Source organism: Ranitomeya imitator, chromosome 10 (genome assembly GCF_032444005.1).
Source record: "Ranitomeya imitator isolate aRanImi1 chromosome 10, aRanImi1.pri, whole genome shotgun sequence".
NCBI lineage: Eukaryota > Metazoa > Chordata > Amphibia > Anura > Dendrobatidae > Ranitomeya > Ranitomeya imitator.
This window is the reverse complement of record NC_091291.1, coordinates 137964532-137991167: the sequence shown is the minus strand read 5'-3', so window position 1 is coordinate 137991167 and position 26636 is coordinate 137964532. Positions and strand designations below refer to the sequence as shown.

The following is a 26636-nucleotide window of genomic DNA, read 5'->3' as shown; positions in this document are numbered from 1 at the left end:
CCCCGCCCCTAAGGAGGCGGCGCTATGGTGCTCGCGCTGTGAGGTCACGTGCTGCCTGCAGCTGCTTCTGCCCATGACGTCACGAGAGGTTTAATGCGCGTTGCCGGCTGTCGGGAGCGAGGACTGGGCCGGCGGCAGCGGGAGAGCGAGGTGAGAGCGGGGATGGGCCGTGCACACGGGGCGGCTCTCTGTGCGGCTCTTCCTGTCTGTACTGGCTCACTTACAATGTGGGGGATTGAATGAATGTGACGCGCTCCTGGTCTGCAGCTGGGGGACTACAAGCACCAGCATGACATGTACACCTAGTGGTTTCTGCAGCTTGCTGGTGCTTGTAGTCCCACAGAATTACAATTACTCTCGTGTATAAATTATAATAATTTCTATATCGACAACCTATTCTGCGGCGTTGTACAGCCCAGATCTCCGGGCACATGGTCGGCTGCAGACCCCAAAGATACCGGCGCAGCGAGAGCCGGGGTCCGGCGTCCGCAGAGCGACTCTGTATCCGCCAGGGAGGGAAACTGAGTGTGGCGGAGCCGAAGACCAACGTCCCGAGAGCAGCCGCGCGCCCGCTGCCATATTACTGGGGCGCCGTCCTGCACTTACACTGGGGCATCACCCTCCGCTGTGCGCCGTCCTGCACTTACACTGGGGCATCACCCTCCGCTGTGCGCCGTCCTGCACTTACACTGGGGCATCACCCTCCGCTGTGCACCGTCCTGCACTTACACTGGGGCATCACCCTCCGCTGTGCGCCGTCCTGCACTTACACTGGGGGGCATCACCCTCCGCTGTGCGCCGTCCTGCACTTACACTGGGGCATCACCCTCCGCTGTGCACCGTCCTGCACTTACACTGGGGCATCACCCTCCGCTGTGCGCCGTCCTGCACTTACACTGGGGCATCACCCTCCGCTGTGCACCGTCCTGCACTTACACTGGGGCATCACCCTCCGCTGTGCACCGTCCTGCACTTACACTGGGGGGCATCACCCTCCGCTGTGCACCGTCCTGCACTTACACTGGGGCATCACCCTCCGCTGTGCGCCGTCCTGCACTTACACTGGGGCATCACCCTCCGCTGTGCACCGTCCTGCACTTACACTGGGGCATCACCCTCCGCTGTGCGCCGTCCTGCACTTACACTGTGGCATCACCCTCCGCTGTGCGCCGTCCTGCACTTACACTGGGGGGCATCACCCTCCGCTGTGCACCGTCCTGCACTTACACTGGGGCATCACCCACCGCTGTGCACCATCCTGCACTTACACTGGGGCATCACCCTCCGCTGTGCACCGTCCTGCACTTACACTGGGGCATCACCCTCCGCTGTGCGCCGTCCTGCACTTACACTGGGGGGCATCACCCTCCGCTGTGCACCGTCCTGCACTTACACTGGGGCATCACCCTCCGCTGTGCGCCGTCCTGCACTTACACTGGGGCATCACCCACCGCTGTGCACCGTCCTGCACTTACACTGGGGCATCACCCTCCGCTGTGCACCGTCCTGCACTTACACTGGGGCATCACCCTCCGCTGTGCGCCGTCCTGCACTTACACTGGGGCATCACCCACCGCTGTGCACCGTCCTGCACTTACACTGGGGCATCACCCTCCGCTGTGCACCGTCCTGCACTTACACTGGGGCATCACCCTCCGCTGTGCACCGTCCTGCACTTACACTGGGCATCACCCTCCGCTGTGCGCCGTCCTGCACTTACACTGGGGCATCACCCTCCGCTGTGCACCGTCCTGCACTTACACTGGGGCATCACCCACCGCTGTGCGCCGTCCTGCACTTACACTGGGGCATCACCCTCCGCTGTGCACCGTCCTGCACTTACACTGGGGCATCACCCTCCGCTGTGCACCGTCCTGCACTTACACTGGGGCATCACCCTCCGCTGTGCACCGTCCTGCACTTACACTGGGGGGCATCACCCTCCGCTGTGCACCGTCCTGCACTTACACTGGGGCATCACCCTCCGCTGTGCACCGTCCTGCACTTACACTGGGGCATCACCCTCCGCTGTGCACCGTCCTGCACTTACACTGGGGCATCACCCTCCGCTGTGCACCGTCCTGCACTTACACTGGGGCATCACCCTCCGCTGTGCACCGTCCTGCACTTACACTGGGGCATCACCCTCCGCTGTGCACCGTCCTGCACTTACACTGGGGCATCACCCTCCGCTGTGCACCGTCCTGCACTTACACTGGGGCATCACCCTCCGCTGTGCACCGTCCTGCACTTACACTGGGGCATCACCCTCCGCTGTGCACCGTCCTGCACTTACACTGGGGCATCACCCTCCGCTGTGCACCGTCCTGCACTTACACTGGGGCATCACCCTCCGCTGTGCACCGTCCTGCACTTACACTGGGGCATCACCCTCCGCTGTGCACCGTCCTGCACTTACACTGGGGCATCACCCTCCGCTGTGCACCGTCCTGCACTTACACTGGGGCATCACCCTCCGCTGTGCACCGTCCTGCACTTACACTGGGGCATCACCCTCCGCTGTGCACCGTCCTGCACTTACACTGGGGCATCACCCTCCGCTGTGCACCGTCCTGCACTTACACTGGGGCATCACCCTCCGCTGTGCACCGTCCTGCACTTACACTGGGGCATCACCCTCCGCTGTGCACCGTCCTGCACTTACACTGGGGCATCACCCTCCGCTGTGCACCGTCCTGCACTTACACTGGGGCATCACCCTCCGCTGTGCACCGTCCTGCACTTACACTGGGGCATCACCCTCCGCTGTGCGCCGTCCTGCACTTACACTGGGGCATCACCCTCCGCTGTGCGCCGTCCTGCACTTACACTGGGGCATCACCCTCCGCTGTGCGCCGTCCTGCACTTACACTGGGGCATCACCCTCCGCTGTGCGCCGTCCTGCACTTACACTGGGGCATCACCCTCCGCTGTGCGCCGTCCTGCACTTACACTGGGGCATCACCCTCCGCTGTGCGCCGTCCTGCACTTACACTGGGGCATCACCCTCCGCTGTGCGCCGTCCTGCACTTACACTGGGGCATCACCCTCCGCTGTGCGCCGTCCTGCACTTACACTGGGGCATCACCCTCCGCTGTGCACCGTCCTGCACTTACACTGGGCATCACCCTCCGCTGTGCACCGTCCTGCACTTACACTGGGGGGCATCACCCTCCGCTGTGCACCGTCCTGCACTTACACTGGGGCATCACCCACCGCTGTGCACCGTCCTGCACTTACACTGGGGCATCACCCTCCGCTGTGCGCCGTCCTGCACTTACACTGGGGCATCACCCACCGCTGTGCGCCGTCCTGCACTTACACTGGGGGGCATCACCCTCCGCTGTGCGCCGTCCTGCACTTACACTGTGGCATCACCCACCGCTGTGCACCGTCCTGCACTTACACTGGGGGGCATCACCCTCCGCTGTGCACCGTCCTGCACTTACACTGGGGGGCATCACCCTCCGCTGTGCGCCGTCCTGCACTTACACTGGGGGGCATCACCCTCCGCTGTGCACCGTCCTGCACTTACACTGGGGCATCACCCTCCGCTGTGCACCGTCCTGCACTTACACTGGGGCATCACCCTCCGCTGTGCACCGTCCTGCACTTACACTGGGGGGCATCACCCTCCGCTGTGCACCGTCCTGCACTTACACTGGGGCATCACCCTCCGCTGTGCACCGTCCTGCACTTACACTGGGGGGCATCACCCTCCGCTGTGCACCGTCCTGCACTTACACTGGGGCATCACCTGTGGTTATGAAAAGTTGTGTAAACTAGTTAAATACAAAGATAAGTTTTTGGTTTTGCAGCACTCTCATACGTTCTCATACGTTCCGTGCGCCATTTTGAAGAATTTTCTACAAAAAAGTTAGCTAATAGCCCAAGACGAATTAAAAAAAAATAAAAAGAAATAAACTTTACTTCGATAAACACAACGTCTCCGCCCCTCCCCCACTGGAACTCTTTCTTATAGGAACTTTTTTATCTCCATCCATAGACTGTACAGACCGTATACTCCTCACAGCTGAGGGTTTGTTACAGTTGGACTCCAGACTGATACGTTGTATGTGAGATCAGGGACGTAAAGTGATTTCATTCTCCAGGCCGGATACAATTGTAACAAAGGTGTAATGTATTCTGACCGGTATTAAAGGGATTGTATCAAGTGAGTAAGGCTTTCCCTATGGCTAAGAGAGCGGATATCTTCCTGATTGTTGGGGGTCCGACCGCTGGGACCTCCACCCATCCTGAGATCACCTCCGCTCCATTGGTAGAGAATGAATGGAGCCGCACTGGCACTGCCCGTACTCCACATGGGGCCGTACAGAGCTGTTCTCTTCATCAGTGGGGGTCCAGCAATTAGGAATATATTACCAGTCCTATTGAAACCCTTTTATTCCAGGGGCTTAATCTGTGGACACAAAAATTAGTGTTACTTAACCCCTTCCTCTCTGTAGCTGTCACATCCTATGGTGCACATGACCACTGCAGCCAATCGCTAGTCTCAGCGGTGATGCCAATGTAGGCGTACAAGATCCCCGACTCTGGCTGCAGACTGGAGGCAGAGCTGGCGCACGGGGGGTAGGTTTGTTTTTTTTTTTGTTTGTTTTTTTTTTTTTACACCGCCACAACCCCTTTGGCTGCCGTCACACTATCAGTATTTGGTCAGTATTTTACATCAGTATTTGTAGCCAAAACCAGGAGTGGGTGATAAATGCAGAAGTGGTACATGTGTTTCTATTATACTTTTTCTCTAATTGTTCCTCTCCTGGTTTTGGCTACAAATACTGATGTAGAATACTGACCAAATACTGCTAGTGTGACGGCAGCCTTTAAGTGAGTACAGGTTCTCTGTATCTGGCTGCCGTTCACTTACCAGTTGCTCCATCTTTGCAGACTGATAAAACTGCTGGAGTCAGATTCATCCATGTTTCCATGCAGCGCTGTTGACAGACCCCATTATATATAGGTGTCGGGGCCCTGGTCGTGTGCGGCACCTTCACCATCTCCGATCGGCAGCATTGTACAACTCCGTTATGAAAACTTTCCCTTGTGTCACACTTGGCAGCTGGCGCCGGGCATCGATGCCAGGGCAGAGTCCTGATTACCAAAGCGCCACAACAAGAGCTGCCATAAAAATACACAGATTTCATAGTAGTCCCTTTCTTAAAGGGATAGTAAATGTCACTTGTCCTGCGGTGAGTGCAGTGTGTTGTCCTGTGCTATCCGCCATATCGAGGCTGGGCTGAGACTCCATCATACATCTATGATCTATGTCCTCTATCTGCAGTGCTGGGACACTTGCACCATCATAAGCTGCCAATTTTAGGGTTCCTGGCCCTTTAAAAATCAGCAAGTCCCAGCAGAAAGCTCCTGTGTGCATTTTTTCCATTTTTATTTTTTCTTAAAGGGCTTTGTCCCTCCCAGGCAGGTTTATACACATTTTTAAAGGGCCATTGCAGCGACATTTACATGCATGGAGATAATATATCGTATATTATTCTTTTTTTCCCGTAAGACCAAAATGCTTAGCAGGAGGGCGACCACGGCACCGTGTCTGCAGACTCTCCCAGTCGGCGTCTTGTATTACGTGCTCTGCTTACATTATCAAACTGTCCAATTCCTCAGTGTAAGATCTCTGCTTGCTGTCAGTAAATGTGAGCGGTCACATCCAGAATAAGTCCGCATGCAGACTAGCTTGTTCTCATTAGACATCCCCTTTATCATTGGCTGATCAGTGGGGGTCCGACATCTGGGACCTGCACTTATAGGGATGGCACCGCAGGTCTGACGCCCAACCACCGCGCCATTCATTACGGGGCTGCAGAGAAAAGCCCACCATGGAGAAGAGGTCGCACGGAGTAAAAGTGCCCTGGTCAGTGCCGGTGGTCCCAGCAGTTGGGCCCCACTGATCAACATGTTGCCACTAATCCTTGTTTACTACAGCTGATGGTTCTGTTCTCCATACTGACACATTGTAGCAAACAGCAGAGGAGCGCGGTTTGGGCAGCGGATGTGAAGTTCCCAGAGGATCGTCTAGACGTGTGATCGATGCCCTGATGAGTGGCGCAGTGCCCGCTGTTGGCAGCATTCCTTTCAGGCTCGCTCGGCTGTGACCGTGTAATCCTATCACCACACCTGATGACTTGGCCCCAGGACTCGGCTGACTCCTCACCTACTTTCCCCAGCGGCCGCCTGGATTACTTGTGGTTATATAGCGGGGGAGCAGGTGGATCCTGTGACTTGTAGTGTCCTCGTTCCTCACCTGTAGACTCGTAGTATGGGTATTCTTCTGAAAGGCGCTCATCCCACTGGCAGCAGGAGATCCCGAGATAAACCCCGGGGGCGAAGAATTCTTCTCGCAGAATCTGCAGCTACTTGTAGTAGTAGTGTCAGGTCTGCAGGTACGCTGTGTGTGGGGTCTGCGGATATGGTGGGTTCTGTAGGTACGCTGTGTGTGGGGTCTACAGGTACGCTGTGTGTGGGGTCTACAGGTACGCTGTGTGTGGGGTCTACAGGTACGCTGTGTGTGGGGTCTACAGGTACGCTGTGTGTGGGGTCTACAGGTACGCTGTGTGTGGGGTCTACAGGTACGCTGTGTGTGGGGTCTACAGGTACGCTGTGTGTGGGGTCTACAGGTACGCTGTGTGTGGGGTCTGTGGCTGTGAGTGTGGCTATAGTGGGGTCTGCAGGTATGCTGTGTGTGGGGTCTACAGGTACGCTGTGTGTGGGGTCTGTGGCTGTGAGTGTGGCTATGGTTGGGGTCTGCAGGTACGCTGCGTGTAGGGTCTGCGGCTGAGTGTGGCTATGGTGGGGTCTGCAGGTACCCTGCGTGTGGGGTCTGTGGCTGTGAGTGCGACTATTGTGGGGTCTGCGGCTGTGAGTGCGGCTATGGTGGGCTCTGCAGGTACGCTGCGTGTGGGGTCTGCGGCTGTATGTGTGGCTATGGTGGGCTCTGCAGGTACGCTGCATGTGGGGTCTGCGGCTGTGAGTGCGGCTATGGTGGGGGTCTGCAGGTACGCTGCGTGTGGGGTCTGCGGCTATGGTGGGCTCTGCAGGTATGCTGTGTGTGGGGTCTGCGGCTATGGTGGGCTCTGCAGGTACGCTGCGTGTGGGGTCTGCGGCTGTGAGTGTGGCTATGGTGGGGTCTGCCGTACTCTGCGGTGATTCCCTGGTATCTGTTGGTGGTAGTAGTAGTGTCCGGTGCACATATATGTCTCATTTCTCACTTTTCCTGAATCGATCAGACATGGATATGCCAAAAATGTCTGCGGCTTAAATACCCCCTTTAATTGTGCTTTCTGCTGCCCACCTTGTGCCCCCCATCCTGAGATGTCCAGTATGGTGGGTTCCCAGATTCCGCTGATGGTAAGTTACTGTAACAAGCGGTGTCAGACGGCCGTGATTAAGACCTCCATTCACTGACAGCAATCACAAATCTTCAATCTATCCTGGGAAGCCCCCCAGCGTCCCCTCACAGCAGCGCACTGCCCTGAATTGCACGGTGTAGTTCTTGGAGATGATTTTGTGACTTGACCGAGTAATTGCACTATTAGTAATTGTCCCCCGCTCCGGCCCCTCGTCTTCTTGCGCAGCTTTGCTTCACACTACAAATGGTTAAATGTGCCGCCACCTGTGACCCACATATGGTACAAGTAGTGGTTGCGTAATGGGGCTGTCTGATTAACCCTTTCCCTCCTCTCTTGTCCTTCACAACCTGCTAAGTACCTGAGCACAGAAGTCCCTAGAAGTCCCTGTCACCCAGATCAGGAGCTCAACACCTCAGGACAGAAAGATCAGGTGTCACCGCCGGCGCTTTAAATAGCAGCCCCTTCTCTCCGCTCCATTTTGGGACCCCTAATTGTGAAGTGTTGCTGGCATTAGATGCCACGTGCAGCCAGACCCCAATAGGTTCCCCCATACAACTGGTGGTGCAGATGCAAGATGCCCACCCAATACTTTTCCTAAGGGGCCGCATTTGTAGGTTTCATGCTTCTTAGAGCCACATGGAGTTTTCTTCCAGCATCTAATGGAAGAAATTGCTTTATGGAATTGCTATGTAAGCGGTTTTCCCTTTTTCTATGGTGGGCCTTTGATATTAACCTTTTCGGCCCCAATTCTTCAGGCTGGTGTCTTGTACCCCAGTGTTGATGAAGGGAGAGCGAGGCACCGAATTCACGAAGATGTTGGCTTCCTCCGCAGGACCCTCACTCCGCTCTGGGGCTGGAGCAGATTTCTACCGTTTTTGACATAAGTTGTGATGAATTTCACCTAGGCCTCCCCCATTCTTCCAAAAAGTTTTACAAAAATGTTCAGTAGTTTGAGCTGTTTGTTTTGTGTCAGAAAAATGTTTAATGAATCGGAGCCTTGGTGGTCTTTGTTAGGGGTCTGGGACAATCTCATTGCACAAGTGACTGCTAGGAAGCAGAACTCATTGGTCGCTATTGGCACAGAATTCGGCGGCGGTCCCTGCGCTTCTCCCTGGCCACATCTTATGTGAGGGTGGAGGTTTCCCCCTAATCTCCGGTCCCTGCGCTTCTCCCTGGCCACGTCTGATGTAATGGTGGAGGTTCTCCCTAATCTCCGGTCCCTGCACAGCTCACTGGCCACGTCTGATGTAATGGTGGAGGTTCCCCCCAATCTCCGGTCCCTGCGCTTCTCCCTGGCCACGTCTGATGTAATGGTGGAGGTTCCCCCCAATCTCCGGTCCCTGCACTTCTCCCTGGCCATGTCTGATGTAACGGTGGAGGTTTCCCCCTAATCTCCGGTCCCTGCGCTTCTCCCTGGCCACGTCTGATGTAATGGTGGAGGTTCCCCCCTAATCTCCGGTCCCTGCGCTTCTCCCTGGCCACGTCTGATGTAATGGTGGAGGTTCCCCCCTAATCTCCGGTCCCTGCACTTCTCCCTGGCCACGTCTGATGTAACGGTGGAGGTTTCCCCCTAATCTCCGGTCCCTGCGCTTCTCCCTGGCCACGTCTGATGTAACGGTGGAGGTTTCCCCCTAATCTCCGGTCCCTGCGCTTCTCTCTGGCCACGTCTGATGTAATGGTGGAGGTTCTCCCTAATCTCTGGTCCCTGCGCTTCTCCCTGGCCACGTCTGATGTAATGGTGGAGGTTCTCCCTAATCTCCGGTCCCTGCGCTTCTCTCTGGCCACGTCTGATGTAACGGTGGAGGTTCTCCCTAATCTCTGGTCCCTGCGCTTCTCCCTGGCCACGTCTGATGTAATGGTGGAGGTTTCCCCCTAATCTCTGGTCCCTGCGCTTCTCCCTGGCCACGTCTGATGTAATGGTGGAGGTTCTCCCTAATCTCTGGTCCCTGCGCTTCTCCCTGGCCACATCTGATGTAATGGTGGAGGTTCTCCCCCTAATCTCCGGTCCCTGCACTTCTCCCTGGCCACGTCTGATGTAATGGTGGAGGTTTCCCCCCTAATCTCTGGTCCCTGCGCTTCTCCCTGGCCACGTCTGATGTAATGGTGGAGGTTCTCCCTAATCTCCGGTCCCTGCGCTTCTCTCTGGCCACGTCTGATGTAATGGTGGAGGTTCCCCCCTAATCTCCGGTCCCTGCACTTCTCCCTGGCCACGTCTGATGTAATGGTGGAGGTTCCCCCCAATCTCCGGTCCCTGCACTTCTCCCTGGCCACGTCTGATGTAATGGTGGAGGTTCCCCCCTAATCTCCGGTCCCTGCACTTCTCCCTGGCCACGTCTGATGTAATGGTGGAGGTTTCTCCCTAATCTCCGGTCCCTGCGCTTCTCCCTGGCCATGTCTGATGTAACGGTGGAGGTTCCCCCCTAATCTCCGGTCCCTGCACGGCTCCCTGGCCATGTCTGATGTAATGGTGGAGGTTCCCCCTAATCTCCGGTCCCTGCGCTTCTTCCTGGCCATGTCTGATGTAATGGTGGAGGTTCCCCCAAATCTCCGGTCCGTGCCTGGGACACGTCACCTGTGGCCCCTTATCAGGTCCTATCTACAGACAGCGCTCAGTCCGGCTTCCTGACTTTCCGCTTCAGTGAAAGTTCTCACATGTCGGCTATGTATGAACCGCAGGACCCCGGCGTAGTGATGACTCAGGGGCTAAAGTCTAACACCACCAGTGCGGGAGATGAACCTGAGATTGGTGATATCGTCCTCCGCTGCATCAGGCGATCATCACATCACTGTGTGCACCATCCCCGGGAGTCAGCGCCGTGCCGGAGTGTGAGGCGCTCAGAGATTCCCATAGTTTGGAAACAGTCTATGCTCTACGGGGTCACACGACTTTCCTAGCTTTTCCAGTAACAGAGATCTGGGATAAAACTTTTTTTTTTTTTTTCTTCTTCACTAACCTGCCCCCTGTAGGTCTGTTCTCTGGTGCCCACCATGGTGAAGGCGAACAGTGCTGATGGCGGCAGCGCCAGCTGTAGCAGCACCGAAAACTCCAAGGAGAGTTCCCGCTGTTCCACTCCAGTCCTTGACGTAGAGCGGCACGAGCGTCTGCGGGATAAAATGCGCCGGCGCGTCGAAGCGGGAGACAAGTGGTTTTCGCTGGAATTCTTCCCACCGCGAACAGCAAGTGGCGCTGTCAACCTCATCTCCAGGTGTGAGAGAAATGGCCGCACTGCGGGGTGATCCTCCGGGGGGGTTGTATCTGGATTCATCTTATAAGTTCTTCACATTACAGGTTTGATCGCATGGGTTCTGGGGGCCCCCTCTTCATCGATGTGACCTGGCACCCCGCTGGGGACCCTGGTTCTGACAAAGAAACCTCCTCCATGATCATTGCAAGTACAGCCGTGAATTTCTGTGGGTTGGAGACCATTCTGCACATGACGTGTTGTACCCAAACCAAGGAGGAGATTACAGCACATCTCCAGAAGGCGAAACGCAACGGGCTGAAGAACATAATGGCTCTACGAGGGGGTATATACCGATAACTTGTTATATATTATAGTGCCCCTATGTACAAGAATATAACTACTATAATACTGTCCCCTATGTACAAGAATATAACTACTATAATACTGTCCCCTATGTACAAGAATATAACTACTATAATACTGCTCCTGTGTACAAGAATATAACTACTATAATACTGCTCCTATGTACAGGAATATAACTACTATAATACTGCCCCCATGTAGAAGAATATAACTACTATAATACTGCCCCTATGTACAAGAATATAACTACTATAATACTGCTCCTGTGTACAAGAATATAACTACTATAATACTGCTCCTATGTACAGGAATATAACTACTATAATACTGCCCCTATGTACAAGAATATAACTACTATAATACTGCCCCTATGTACAGGAATATAACTACTATAATACTGCCCCCATGTAGAAGAATATAACTACTATAATACTGCCCCTATGTACAAGAATATAACCACTATAATACTGCTCCTATGTACAAGAATATAACTACTATAATACTGCTCCTATGTACAAGAATATAACTACTATAATACTACCCCCTATGTACAAGAATATAACTACTATAATACTGCTCCTATGTACAAGAATATAACTACTATAATACTGCCCCTATATACAAGAATATAACTACTATAATACTGCCCCTATGTACAAGAATATAACTACTATAATACTGCCCCTATGTACAAGAATATAACTACTATAATACTGCTCCCTATGTACAAGAATATAACTACTATAATACTGCCCCTATGTACAAGAATATAACTAATATAACATTTTCCTGTTTGATCGTGAACCTTTTCTGTTGTAGATCCTCTTGGTGAGGAGTGGGAAGAAGAAGCTGAAGGATTTAATTACGCGGTGGATTTAGTGAAGCACATCCGCAATGAATTTGATGACTACTTTGACATCTGTGTGGCCGGTACTTCCCTACGTATAAGGTCTTATTGGTGTAGAAGGTGAGTGGCGGTGTTACTAGAATCTGTCTCTATCTGTACAGGTTATCCTAAAGGACACCCTGAGGCCGAGAGCTGTGATTCTGATCTCCGACACCTGAAGGAGAAGGTGGACGCTGGAGCCGACTTCATCATCACTCAGCTGTTCTTCCGGTCAGAGACCTTCCTACAGTTCGTAAAGGATTGCCGGGTGATCGGCATCGCATGTCCTATCCTGCCGGGAATATTTCCAATCCAGGTGTCCTTTCTTATTTTTTGTTTTTGCATGTTGAGTTGTTAGATGACGTGTTCTCCCCTTCCATATGTAACACATTTTGCCCTTCTCTCCAACAGGGATATGGTTCCTTGCGACAATTGGTTAAACTTTCCAAACTGGAAATACCGCAAGAAATCATGGATGTGATTGAGCCGATTAAAGATAACGACGCGGCCATCAGGAATTACGGCATTGACCTTGTCGTATCCATGTGCCGGGAACTGCTGGACAGCGGCCTGGTGCATGGCTTACACTTCTATACACTCAACCGGGAGGTGGCCACCATCGATGTTCTCCGGCGGCTGGGCCTGTGGCAGGAGGATCCGCGGTAGGTGGTCGGTACATAATACGTGACTTGTGCTATATACTGCGATAGTGTACGGAGACTCCTCCACTCCTCTCATTGCCTATGGGATGCTGTGCTCTGCTTTTTCCGGCAGACCATGTCGCGGATCACCCTCCGACCAGCAAGTTATTACCTCTCCTGTGGATCAGGGATAACTTGTTTTTTTGTTGTTGGCCAACCTGTGCTGCCCAAATCCTGAGCTGTCATTTATTTTTGGATCCTCTAGCACTACGATATAAGGTAACAGTGGATTACCCTTGTGGGTTGTGTCTCCACAGACGACCCCTGCCCTGGGCGGTGAGCGCTCACCCCAAGAGAAGGGAAGAAGACGTGCGTCCGATCTTCTGGGCCTCTCGCCCGAAGAGCTATATTCACCGGACACAGGAGTGGGATGACTTCCCCAATGGACGTTGGTTTGTATCTTGACCAAAGAGAGTGCCAATTTTCTCCATCCTCCCGGGAGGTCAGTCTGAGTTTTCTTATTTATTTTTTTAGGGGAAACTCTTCCTCTCCGGCCTTTGGGGAGCTGAAGGATTACTACCTCTTCTACTTGAAGAGCAAGTCTCCTCGGGATCAGTTACTGAAGATGTGGGGCGAGGAGCAGAGTAGCGAGGAGAGCGTCTTCGAGGTGTTCACCTCATACATTACTGGAAAACCCAACCGGAACGGCCACAAGGTGAGGTCAGGCCCCGAAACTCTGATCCTAAGGACGAGGTCAGTGTCCTTGTGGTGGAGGAGACCTCTAACGTGGCCCTCCGTCCTCTCCAGGTGACTTGTCTTCCTTGGAACGACGACCCTCTGGCTCCAGAAACCAATTTACTAAAGGATGAATTGGAGAAAGTTAATAAAAGGGGGATCCTGACCATTAACTCCCAGCCGAATGTGAACGGGAAACCCTCAACAGACCCTGTGGTAGGATGGGGGCCGAGCCGAGGCTACGTCTTCCAGAAGGTAGGGTGACAGTCCACTATCGGCCTTTCTCACCTGTGCAATATGATTGGTGGCATTCCAACCAGCCACAAAAACGGGGAGCATTAGTGCGCATGCGCGACTACCTGTTCATTCACGGTTTGTGAAGGCACATGCGCTTCACTGCTCCATTCATGTAGGACTTTAGGAAGTCTGTTCTTGAGATTGCTGGGAGATCCAGTGATTGGACTCCAGATCATCCATGCTCTATTGCTGAGCATGCACGCTACCACTTCTGTAGAAGTTTTTAGAGAGGTGGTCATTAGTGATGAGTGAGTATACTCTTTACTCGGGTTTGCGCGAGCACGCTTGGGTGGTCTCCGCGTATTTGTGACTGCTCAGAGATTTAGTTTGTCTCCCTAGCTGCGTGATTTGCAGCTGCTAGACAGCTTGCATAAATGTGGGGATTCTCTACCAACCAGGCAACCCCCACATGTACTCAGGCTGGCTAGCAGCCGTAAATCATGCAGCTGCGTCTACAAAAACTAAATTTCCGAACAGTCACAAATACTCTGAGACCACCCGAGCATGCTTAGGGGAAATCCGAGCAATGAGTGTACTTGGTCATCACTAGTGGTCATGCAGTGCACTATCCATTAGTTCTGGATTGTGGCCATTAAATATAGAGATTATTCTGATACCTGCGTGTTCTCTTAGGGGCTGATGGGGTGAAAGGTTATAAAATGCTGGTGGGGTCCGTATACTGTGATTGGCAGTAGAGGGCAGTGGATTCCCCATCGTCTGATGTTCCAGCTTTAGTTGCAGCTGCTTGGCATTGGGTGGGATTAGGCCATTCTGGAGATCTTCTTGGCTGTGGCTTTTCGATGATTCTTCTTTTTTTTCGGCACAGGCGTATATGGAGTTCTTCACCTCCAGTGAGACGGTGACTGCTCTCATCAAAGTGCTGAAACGATACGAACCTCGTGTCAACTACCACATAGTGAACGTGCAGGTACGGCTCCATCCATCGCAATAATACTGTGCCCCGACTGAGGAGACAAACGGTAACTAACTCTTCTATCTCTGCAGGGGAAAAATATCACAAACTCCACCGACCTGCAGCCAAACGCTGTGACCTGGGGCATTTTTCCCGGCCGTGAGATTATACAGCCAACAGTGGTGGATCCGGTCAGCTTCATGTTCTGGAAGGTAAGGGGGCGCTGCTGAGTTACTGAGGGGTCCGGTGGTTCAGTGTCCACTATCTACAGTGGTCATCAGGTGTATATCAACCGAACTGCCCCTCCATTATAGGAGCTCAGGTGTTGGTGCGGTGTCTGTCTGCTATTGGTAGAAACTCGGCAGAATAGTGAGTTCAGCTCTGGAGTATAATACAGGAGGTAACTCAGGATCAGTAATGTAAAGTATGTACACAGTGACTGCACCAGGAGAATAGTGAGTGCAGCTCTGGAGTATAATACAGGATGTAACTCAGGATTAGTAATGTAATGTATGTACACAGTGACTGCACCAGCAGAATAGTGAGTGCAGCTCTGGAGTATAATACAGGATGTAACTCAGGATCAGTAATGTAATGTATGTACACAGTGACTGCACCAGCAGAATAGCGAGTTCAGCTCTGGAGTATAATACAGGAGGTAACTCAGGATCAGTAATGTAATGTATGTACACAGTGACTGCACCAGCAGAATAGTGAGTGCAGCTCTGGAGTATAATACAGGAGGTAACTCAGGATCAGTAATGTAATGTATGTACACAGTGACTGCACCAGCAGAATAGTGAGTGCAGCTCTGGAGTATAATACAGGAGGTAACTCAGGATCAGTAATGTAATGTATGTACACAGTGACTGCACCAGCAGAATAGCGAGTTCAGCTCTGGAGTATAATACAGGAGGTAACTCAGGATCAGTAATGTAATGTATGTACACAGTGACTGCACCAGCAGAATAGTGAGTGCAGCTCTGGAGTATAATACAGGAGGTAACTCAGGATCAGTAATGTAATGTATGTACACAGTGACTGCACCAGCAGAATAGCGAGTTCAGCTCTGGAGTATAATACAGGAGGTAACTCAGGATCAGTAATGTAATGTATGTACACAGTGACTGCACCAGCAGAATAGCGAGTTCAGCTCTGGAGTATAATACAGGAGGTAACTCAGGATCAGTAATGTAATGTATGTACACAGTGACTGCACCAGCAGAATAGCGAGTTCAGCTCTGGAGTATAATACAGGATGTAACTCAGGATCAGTAATGTATGTACACAGTGACTGCACCAGCAGAATAGTGAGTGCAGCTCTGGAGAATAATACATGAGGTAACTCAGGATCAGTAATGTATGTCCACAGTGACTGCACCAGCAGAATAGTGAGTGCAGCTCTGGGGTATAATACAGGATGTAACTCAGGATCAGTAATGTAATGTATGTACACAGTGACTGCACCAGCAGAATAGTGAGTGCTGATCTGGAGTATAATACAGGAGGTAACTCAGGATCAGTAATGTAATGTATGTACACAGTGACTGCACCAGCAGAATAGTGAGTGCAGCTCTGGAGTATAATACAGGAGGTAACTCAGGATCAGTAATGTAATGTATGTACACAGTGACTGCACCAGCAGAATAGTGAGTGCAGCTCTGGAGTATAATACAGGAGGTAACTCAGGATCAGTAATGTATGTACACAGTGACTGCACCAGCAGAATAGTGAGTGCAGCTCTGGAGTATAATACAGGAGGTAACTCAGGATCAGTAATGTAATGTATGTACACAGTGACTGCAGCAGCAGAATAGTGAGTGCAGCTCTGGAGTATAATACAGGATCAGTAATCCCTTGTAATTGTTTCCTGTCTCCAGGATGAAGCTTTTGCCCTGTGGATCGAGCAGTGGGCTAAACTGTATGAAGAGGAGTCTCCGTCCCGCATGATCATCCAGTACATTCATGATAATTACTTCTTGGTTAACCTGGTGGACAATGATTTCCCTCTGGAGAGCTGCCTGTGGCAGGTGATCGAGGACACTTTCCAAGAACTGGATAATCCCACGGAGCAGTGACTGTAGGACCTCTGACACCGCGCTTGCTACCTCGTGGATTATGGAAGAGCATGTCCACCCCCAGCCCACAGGGGGCGTTATACTCCAGGCATTACCCCTGTATATCCTGACACTACAGCCTGAAGTCCAGAGGAACCGTCTATACAGTGTATATGAACTTCTACTGTCCCTTAAATATCTTCACCATATTTTTAGCACTTTCTTAGGATTTCTTACGTATTTATATCCCCGGCTTCTGCTGTACAACAGTCTCCGTGTCAGTAGGTGATCCCTATAGCGCAGTGCACTTATCTATAGGCGTCCGATGGCCGCCTCCGTCCTCTATACTGTAGGAGAACCTCCTGTATCTATATAAGCTCATTATCACATAGGACGGATCAGAAATTGGTTTTCAATCAGGTGTATGAAGAACTAATGTTTTTGTATTGGATCATAAAGACTGATGGCTGCAGCCCCGGGGCCTTTACCTGATCCTCAGCGGCTCAGGTGACCCATGTGGCTTTACCTCTGCCTTTTATCATGGGGGCTGTTGCTACCTCTACTACATTAGGACATGAAATCGAAAATTTATGGCAAAAATTGGCTTTCTTAAAAAAAAAAATAAACTCTTAAAAAACAAAAAAAAAACGCATTCTGCAGTTCATGAAACTCAGTGGTGGTCGGCTTTGGATGCCACCAGCCCGGAGAACCACGGGAAGAATGAAAAGGGTCCGACTGCTGTATCCAACTACTGAAGGATCGTCCACCCTACGATGGGAAGGAGAACAGCACGACGTTCTGCTTAAGATCAAAAGATGGGACTTGCATTCACGGTCACTCAAACAAAAAAGTCAGCACACTGTAGCTCCAAAACTGCAAACATAAAAAATGAAAATTGAATTGCATTACTGCACTAGAAATATGAAAAATTGAGAGTTTAGCGCATAAATTGGCCAATTCATGTGTACTTGGTAGCCACGATAAGGTATTTCTCGTATACCAGGGCCTAGCAATGCCTTTCCTCACTTAGAATAAAGTCTTCATCTGTATGGGAACATGGATCCTCTGTTAGACTAAAATCTATATCTCTGTGGAGGGGGAGGGTTCTGCTGGGATTAAAAACACCTGTGGCTAACAGGCGGAGTGCTCAGTCAGAAGGCTAATGAACCTTATTCTAAGTGAGTAATTTTGGATGATTTACTATCCAACGTACAGTACAGACAAAGTTTGGACACACCTTCTCGTTTTAAGATTTTTCTGTATTTTCATTGACTATGAAAATTGTACATTCACACTGAAGGCATCAAAACTATGAATTAACACATGTGGAATTATATACTCAACAAAAAAGTGTGAAACAACTGAAATTATGTCTTATATTCTAGGTTCTTCAAAGTAGCCACCTTTTGCTTTGACTGCTTTGCACACTCTTGGCATTCTCTTGATGAACTTCAAGAGGTAGTCACCGGGAATGGTCTTCCAACAATCTTGAAGGAGTTCCCAGAGATGCTTAGCACTTGTTGGCCCTTTTGCCTTCACTCTGCGGTTCTGGTCTGGTGACTGTGGAGACCAGGTCATCTGGCGTAGCACCCCATCACTCTCCTTCTTGGTCAAATAGCCCTTAACACAGCCTGGAGATGTGTTTGGGGTCATTGTCCTGTTGAAAAATAAATGATGGTCCAACTAAACACAAACCGGATGGAATAGCATGCCGCTGCAAGATGCTGTGGTAGCCATGCTGGTTCAGTATGCCTTCAATTTGGACTAAATCCCCAACAGTGTCACCAGCAAAGCACCCCCACACCATCACACCTCCTCCTCCATGCTTCACGGTGGGAACCAGGCATGTAGAGTCCATCCGTTAACCTTTTCTGCATCGTACAAAGACACGGTGGTTGGAACCAAAGATCTCAAATTTGGACTCATCAAACCAAAGCACAGATTTCCACTGGTCTAATGTCCATTCATTGTGTTCTTTAGCCCAAACAAGTCTCTTCTGCTTGTTGCCTGTCCTTAGCAGTGGTTTCCTAGCAGATATTTTACCATGAAGGCCGGCTGCACAAAGTCTCCTCTTAGCAGTTGTTGTAGAGATGTGTCTGCTGCTAGAACTCTGTGTGGCATTGACCTGGTCTCTAATCTGAGCGGCTGGTGACTCGGATAAACTTATCCTCAGAAGCAGAGGTGACTCTTGGTCTTCCTTTCCTGGGGCGGTTCTCATGTGAGCCAGTTTCTTTGTAGCGCTTGATGGTTTTTGCCACTGCACTTGGGGACACTTTCAAAGTTTTCCCAATTTTTCGGACTGACTGACCTTCGTTTCTTAAAGTAATGATGGCCACTTGTTTTTCTTTACTTAGAATTTGTATTATGGCAAGAAAAAAGCAGCTAACAGTCTATTCAGTAGGACTATCAGCTGTGTATCCATCAGACTTCTGCATAACACAACTGATGGTCCCCAACCCCATTTATAAGGCAAGAAATCCCACTTATTAAACCTGACAGGGCACACCTGTGAAGTGAAAACCATTCCCGGTGACTACCTCTTGAAGCTCATCAAGAGAATGCCAAGAGTGTGCAAAGCAGTCATCAAAGCAAAAGGTGGCTACTTTGAAGAACCTAGAATATAAGACATAATTTCAGTTTTTTCACACTTTTTTGTTAAGTATATAATTCCACATGTGTTAATTCATAGTTTTGATGCCTTCAGTGTGAACGTACAATCTTCATAGTCATGAAAATACAGAAAAATCTTTAAATGTGAAGGTGTGTCGAAACTTTTGCTCTGTACTGTATGCAGGACAAGGTGTCCAACTCCACGTGAAGCTTCTCCACGTTTACCTCTCTGGCCGGTTCTTTTATCATATTGTCCGACTATGACCTGTCCACAGTGTCCTGGGGAAGCAGGATGTGTAGTCTTGCATCTTTGCTTGTTTTAAGAGTTCTATTTCCCTTTTTTGTGTTTATACATATGTTTTGGCTTGCAAAAGTCCAGAGAAACAATAGAATCTTTATTACAAATTCTATAGAAAACAAGGCCGACCAAATCGTAAAAGGTAAAGGTCCCAGTCCTTATCCCATATTGTGATCCTGTGCCCTGGCTGGAGCTTGTAATACTACTCTATTTCCTGAAGGTGTCACTGTTGTTCAGGTTGCGTTTTGTGCTCCAACAAGTATAGGCGGGTGTACTTGTGTTTTGCAGACCAGACTGTAAAGGTTCCATGGGAGGTAGTGGTGGGCGAGCGATTGCTCCCACTGGCTATGGCACTCTACAGGCAACACGTGTCCCCGTGTGCGTCACACTTCTGGCACACAGGCCTCTACTAGCTCCAGGATTTTCTCTTCTGGAACCTCAGAAGCAATAAATCCAGAGGACACCAGACTCATAAAACAATCAAACTCTTGACAACTGTCAGTCTTTACAAACAGGCATAGAGGATAAGGCCCAACGGGTTGTCGTCTTTCCCACAGGTACCAGTCACAACTTCAGCCCTGGTTCTCGGTAAGGGTAGAGTATCCCTCTTGCTATCTTCCCTAGCACTAGGAACTCTTCTCCATCACCACCGGCCTCTAAGAGTTTGAGTTCATCTTATCCTGTAGCTTCACAGGCCGAGTCTTCCCAAGGCCCCCGACATCTGTCTCAAGGTTCCCCAACCAGTAAATGGAATCAGAGAAGGGGATTGTCAGCAATCCGCTGCCCCAAGTATTAGAACCACATTGTCCCTATTACATGAGACCGCTGCTGTCACTTCACACGACCTCTCAGTTCTCCCTCCCCAACTGGGCCGGCCATTACAATTAACCCTACCTAGGCTAGACTGCAGCCCCAGTGGGTATTACCCTTGGCGACATGCATTAATATAAAACACATTAAACCATGTGAGATCTCAAGGAACCTCCCCCTCCATCACTCCTACAGGACCACACAATCCTTGCAAGACTTAATGTAATGTGCTCATTTACTGACCACAAGCCGGGATGGTGAAAACCATGAGAAACAAACAAAAAGTTACAGAACTTTGTTTACGAGGCCAGAAAACTCTTGCAGGGTCTAGTGCCCTCTAGTGGATGTTCCCGGCGTTACTTAGATTTACGCAGTGACACCGGAGAGCAGGGACCGCACCGGCCGCATCATCGAGGGCCTGTGCCCAAAACTCATCTGAGGAGGACAGCAGCGATTGATCCAGATTGCACTTTCACACCAGATAAGGAACTAAACTCAACTTGTTTCTATGAAAATGAAACCGTTGTAGAATTCACTTCCTTGTGTAGTTAAAGCAAAAGAAAAAAGTCACATAGTACTCAGAACGGGGCGAGCAACTCCTTTGGCTGCTAAAGCTGTGGACCAAGTCTAGAACTGCAGGTTATCCTAGTTTAAAGAAAATCTCTCTAATACTGCCCCTATGTACAAGAATATAACTACTATAATACTGCCCCTATGTACAAGAATATAACTACTATAATACTGCCCCTATGTACAAGAATATAACTACTATAATACTGCCCCTATGTACAAGAATATAACTACTATAATACTGCCCCTATGTACAAGAATATAACTACTATAATACTGCCCCTATGTACAAGAATATAACTACTATAATACTGTCCCCTATGTACAAGAATATAACTACTATAATACTGTCCCCTATGTACAAGAATATAACTACTATAATACTGCCCCTATGTACAAGAATATAACTACTATAATACTACCCCATGTACAAGAATATAACTACTATAATACTGTCCCCTATGTACAAGAATATAACTACTATAATACTGTCCCCTATGTACAAGAATATAACTACTATAATCCTGCCCCTATGTACAAGAATATAACTACTATAATACTACCCCATGTACAAGAATATAACTACTATAATACTGTCCCCTATGTACAAGAATATAACTACTATAATACTGCCCCTATGTACAAGAATATAACTACTATAATACTGCCCCTATGTACAAGAATATAACTACTATAATACTGCCCCTATGTACAAGAATATAACTACTATAATACTGTCCCCTATGTACAAGAATATAACTACTATAATACTGCCCCTATGTACAAGAATATAACTACTATAATACTGTCCCCTATGTACAAGAATATAACTACTATAATACTACCCCATGTACAAGAATATAACTACTATAATACTACCCCTATGTACAAGAATATAACTACTATAATACTGCCCCTATGTACAAGAATATAACTACTATAATACTGCCCCTATGTACAAGAATATAACTACTATAATACTGTCCCCTATGTACAAGAATATAACTACTATAATACTGCCCCTATGTACAAGAATATAACTACTATAATACTGCCCCTATGTACAAGAATATAACTACTATAATACTGCCCCTATGTACAAGAATATAACTACTATAATACTGCCCCTATGTACAAGAATATAACTACTATAATACTGCTCCTTTGTACAAGAATATAACTACTATAATACTGCCCCCTATGTACAAGAATATAACTACTATAATACTGCCCCTATGTACAAGAATATAACTACTATAATACTGCCCCTATGTACAAGAATATAACTACTATAATACTGCCCCCTATGTACAAGAATATAACTACTATAATACTGCCCCTATGTACAAGAATATAACTACTATAATACTGCTCCTATGTACAAGAATATAACTACTATAATACTGCCCCTATGTACAAGAATATAACTACTATAATACTGCCCCTATGTACAAGAATATAACTACTATAATACTGCCCTCTATGTACAAGAATATAACTACTATAATACAGCCCCTATGTACAAGAATATAACTACTATAATACTGCCCCTATGTACAAGAATATAACTACTATAATACAGCCCCTATGTACAAGAATATAACTACTATAATACTGCCCCTATGTACAAGAATATAACTACTATAATACTGCCCCTATGTACAAGAATATAACTATAATTCCACGTTGTCAGGTGTTTATCATTCAGGCTGGATGTAGATAGATCTTTTGTTTCTCCATCGATTGTCTGGACTTGTTAGTGCCCCTTGTGGACTGGAGGTCACAATTCTTACTTTAATGGGTCACTTAACCAGATTACACTAATTTGGTGAGATGATTTTCGGACCATCTGCTTCTCGTCGCTCATTTACTTTCTTTCCTCACATGGATTATAAACCAACTTATTTACATAAAATCCATGAAAGGCGAAGCATCGTATTCCTGGTGCTAAACCCTGGAGGGGCGAGAGCTAGTGGAGGTCTCCAAATATCTGGGATCAGATTATCGGCAATCAATAAAGCACACCAGGGGCGCTGTCAGATGGAAATCTCCTTGAAGAGACACCAATGTTTCGTTTCACCCCCAGGGTCTCCGGTAGAGACACTTTGCTGGTCTGTTCTAGATATCGGGCACCATTGTTTGCTCCCCTGGGGTCTAACCCGACTCCCCTGTATTATAAATATAGGTTACTCAGGGTGCTTTAACATTGCGTCCCGGCCATAGTTCGGTGGCCCCGTTGGGTCTTGCGTCCGAACCCACACGCAAAACAGGATTTTGGCGTATGCGCCGACAGGGCCATAGACTATAATGGTGCTGACAGAGTGAATGTGCGCTCTACTCTGAGTGTCCGCCTCTAGTAGGCGTAAACGCCCGAAAATCCTGCTCGGCAGAGCGCACCTTCACTATGTCAGCGCAAATGTCTGAATCCCATTTTGCGGGGGGTTCGGACCTAAGTCCCGATGCGGCCACTGAACGGGTGCCTGACCGCAGTGTGACAGCACCTTTATGGATGAGGACAATGCTGGGGGCTGGATGACTCTTCTAATTATTGAGGGGTCTTCACTTTCACCACATCCTCCGTGATCAAACACACTTTTATGGCCCATTCTTATGTCCTGCCAAACATCGCTGCTATTTTTTGAACCCCACCGAGTACTAGTGACCTGTGCAGTGCGTCTTGTAGTGTCCCACATAGTAACTACTGATTGTGTCCCCACATATTAATAATGATCCATAGATAGTAGCAGTGCCCTCGTTCTGCCCTCTAGGCTGTAATACGGGCATATCTGTGCCCCTTTAAAGCTTATTAGGCCACCTAAAATGTAATAATGCTGCTCCACCTGCACTCCAAAACATTAACTTCTGCCCACACATTGCCACTTTTGTGCCCCAAAGAGAAGAAAAAAATATATAAACCCTATACTGACCTAACCCTCATCCCACTTCAACTGAGGTCTCTTCTGCCCCATTGTGTTGCGGACACCTGAGTCTTCATATGGCAAAGATGGCCACTTGGTTGATGGGTGGTGGTCAGGGCCGTATTTAGAGTTTCTGCTGCCCTAGGCACTTTTAGCGCTGCCTCCCCTTTGGTGAGTATGACACTATCCGCAGTGACTTTGCCATAAATCGCTGATGTGAAAGTCGCCTTTTGCAGCAGATCCGGCAGTTTTTCCGCATCTGCCGTGTAACGGATCACTTATGGCAACAGTGCGTTCGGCCTCATTTATTCCCTATGGGACTTGCGGACATGTGCGGCACTTGTGGTTTTGCCGCGATCCGGCAAATGCGGTACTTGCAGAAATGGAAAAAAACACTGCCAGCAGTGTTTGTGTCTCACCGCAAGTGCAAAACCGCAATTTCTGCACGTCCGCAAGTAGCCATCACTACCTGTCCATGCACCTTCCTAGCTCATCCCTAAAAATCCCTCTCTGACCTAAAACTACACTATAAAGCTTTAGAAAAACAATTACCTGACATATTCCTATGATAATGAGGCTCCAGGCTACGGCGTAGACAGGGACGGGCAGTCTCCGGGTCTCCATTCTGGCTGTGCACACCCTCAGTCCCTGCCTCACTGCCTGTACACACACATCCCTCCACCGAATCCGGTAATCACCACTCGCAGTGGCATACCGGCAGAGGTGTATCTAGGGTTTCTGGCACCAGGGGCAAGAATTCAGACTTAGTCATGTGCCCACGAGCTCCTCTCCCCAATGCTCTCAATGATCAGTGAAAAACAGAGAAGCAGAAGAGAAGCTCGTTGTCACAGGACCATAAGTATGAAAGTCACATATGAGTGAAGTGTCCATGTGACGACTACTGGAACCTGCAGAGCTAAATCCTGACATCGCAGCTTCTGAATTCTCGCAACGCATGCACTGCACACTTATGATTCTCCCTTGCCGGTGGACAGTCATGTCAGCACAAGCATGTGATTTGTATACTTCTGGCCATATTCCGACTAGACGTGCCCGGCCTCGATCAGTTCATTTTCATTGACTGAGGTCACATATGTCTAGTCAGCACGTGACCGCATTAATGTAAATCGCTGGCACAAGAGAATCCTGACAGCATGCAGTGCGCACTGTGAGAACTCAGTAGTCTGCAGTCACAAATAATGACTGCAGACTAATTGCAAACCTGGACATCCCCTTTAATGCTCCTAACAAATAAAAACATGAGTGTTAGTATCACAAATAACATTTACATCAAGGTACCTTATAGATGACGTCGTCTCTGGAGCCGTTCTTCTTTTCTTCATCTTGTCCAGATCCCATGATGAGTTTTGTCATCCACAGCCGTCTCTGCAGACTTCCATATTTTCCATTCTTTTGCAGAAAATCTCCACATGACGCCCTTAAAGATACAAGTGTCATTAGAATGCTCCTGAATGAAAAATTGCCCCTCACTATATTGTCTGCACAAAATATGACCCCCACACTGTCCCACTTATGGTACATGCTCTTCACACTGACCTCTCCTTTCTATATCGGCCCCCTCTTCACACTGTCCTCTTACATTGTGTCCCCCCTATAGGGCCCAGTATTCATACTCCATCCTCCCACCCTGCGTGCATGGCTCGTCCATCCTCCCACCCTGCGTGCATGGCTCCCCCATCCTCCCACCCTGCGTGCATGGCTCCTCCATCCTCCAATCCTGCATGCGTAGCTCCCCCATCCTCCCACCCTGCGTGCATGGCTCCTCCATCCTCCCACCCTGCGTGCATGGCTCCCCCATCCTCCCACCCTGCGTGCATGGCTCCTCCATCCTCCCACCCTGTGTGCATGGCTCCCCCATCCTTCCACCCTGTGTGCATGGCTTCTCTATCCTCCTCCCCTGCGTGCATGGCTACCATATCCTTCTCTCCTGCGTGCATGGCTCCTCCATCCTCTCACCCTGCGTGCATGGCTCCCCCATCCTCCTCCCGTCATACCCACCACTCACCGCGCGGTGCAGAACTTCCTGGCATCTCTGCAGCGTCTTCCTTCCTGTATGAGCGGTCACGTGGTACCGCTCATTAAGGTGATGAATATGCGCATATTCATCACCTTAATGAGCGGTACCACCTGACCGCTGAACACAGGACGCGCTGCCGGCGCTGAGAGAGTTGCAGCCACCGCTGGAGGAAGGTGAGTATGGGTCTTCAAGGAGGGGGGGGGGGGGGAGGAGGGAGGCTGGAAGAGGGAGGGAGGAGGCAGGCACTTGACCCCGGACTTATGAAAAAAAAAGAAAAAACCTTGCTCAAGTGCACCCCCCCGCATCCTGCCACCCTAGGCACGTGCCCTCAAGTGCCTAGTGGCAAATACAGCCCTGGTGGTGGTGCTCACCTGGACCGGCGGGCAGTGGTGGCCACCTGAATATGCAGGCAGTGGTGCTCACCTGTGTCTGTGGGCATTGGTAGTCACCTTGGTCTGTAGGCATGGCGCTCACTTGGGTCTCCACAGGCAATGGTGCTCACCTTGGTCTGTAGGCATGGTGCTCACGTGGGTCTCCACAGGCAATGGTGCTCACCTTGGTCTGTAGGCATGGTGCTCACGTGGGTCTCCACAGGCAGTGGTGCTCACCTGAGGCTTCAGGCCAGAAGTCCAGGCCACGTACTTTGGAAGACCAATGCCGATTTTATCCTGTACAGTGCACAGTATGGAACCCTATTGTAATCTCATTGCTGCCTCTAAAGTAGCAAATCATGGACCAAGTATTTGCCCCATGGCGGTGCCTGTAGGGTAAGAAATTGGTACAATATACGGATTGTGGTGGAATAAGGTGATTATTTATTATGGAAACCATTTGTGACTTCTTCTGGACAGAGTCTCTGTGGTCCTCAGGTATCAGGAATTAGATGTCCCTGTGCCCCCTACACTGACACTTCTGGAGGTTTTTCAAGAAGTTGTC

The 26636-nt window shown here is 49.6% G+C and overlaps 1 protein-coding gene across 2 annotated transcripts; it reads left to right on the top strand.

The window, feature by feature from the left end:
• Positions 1-27: 27 nt before the first annotated feature.
• MTHFR (methylenetetrahydrofolate reductase) lies at positions 28-17511 on the top strand. Of its 2 annotated transcripts, none has more exons than XM_069741406.1 (12): positions 28-150; positions 10347-10585; positions 10669-10907; positions 11747-11857; positions 11936-12129; positions 12225-12475; positions 12772-12906; positions 12989-13169; positions 13262-13444; positions 14313-14414; positions 14492-14611; positions 16280-17511. In XM_069741406.1, exons 1-12 carry the CDS (start codon positions 94-96, stop codon positions 16475-16477), a joined length of 2010 nt encoding a protein of 669 aa, XP_069597507.1. In that variant the 5' UTR covers positions 28-93; the 3' UTR covers positions 16478-17511. The 2 variants fall into 2 exon arrangements, with proteins under 2 accessions (XP_069597507.1, XP_069597508.1); XM_069741407.1 differs by lacking the exon at positions 28-150 and adding an exon at positions 4506-4590 and having other exon boundaries at positions 16280-17067.
• Positions 17512-26636: the final 9125 nt, after the last annotated feature.

Bases quoted from the DNA above. Each gene is read 5' to 3' on its own strand.
- MTHFR (XM_069741406.1), top strand. From the start codon at position 94: ATGCGCGTTGCCGGCTGTCGGGAGCGAGGACTGGGCCGGCGGCAGCGG. The intron at 10,586-10,668 runs GTGTGAGAGAAA...TTCACATTACAG, and splicing joins GCTGTCAACCTCATCTCCAG to GTTTGATCGCATGGGTTCTG. The intron at 14,415-14,491 runs GTACGGCTCCAT...CTATCTCTGCAG, and splicing joins ACCACATAGTGAACGTGCAG to GGGAAAAATATCACAAACTC.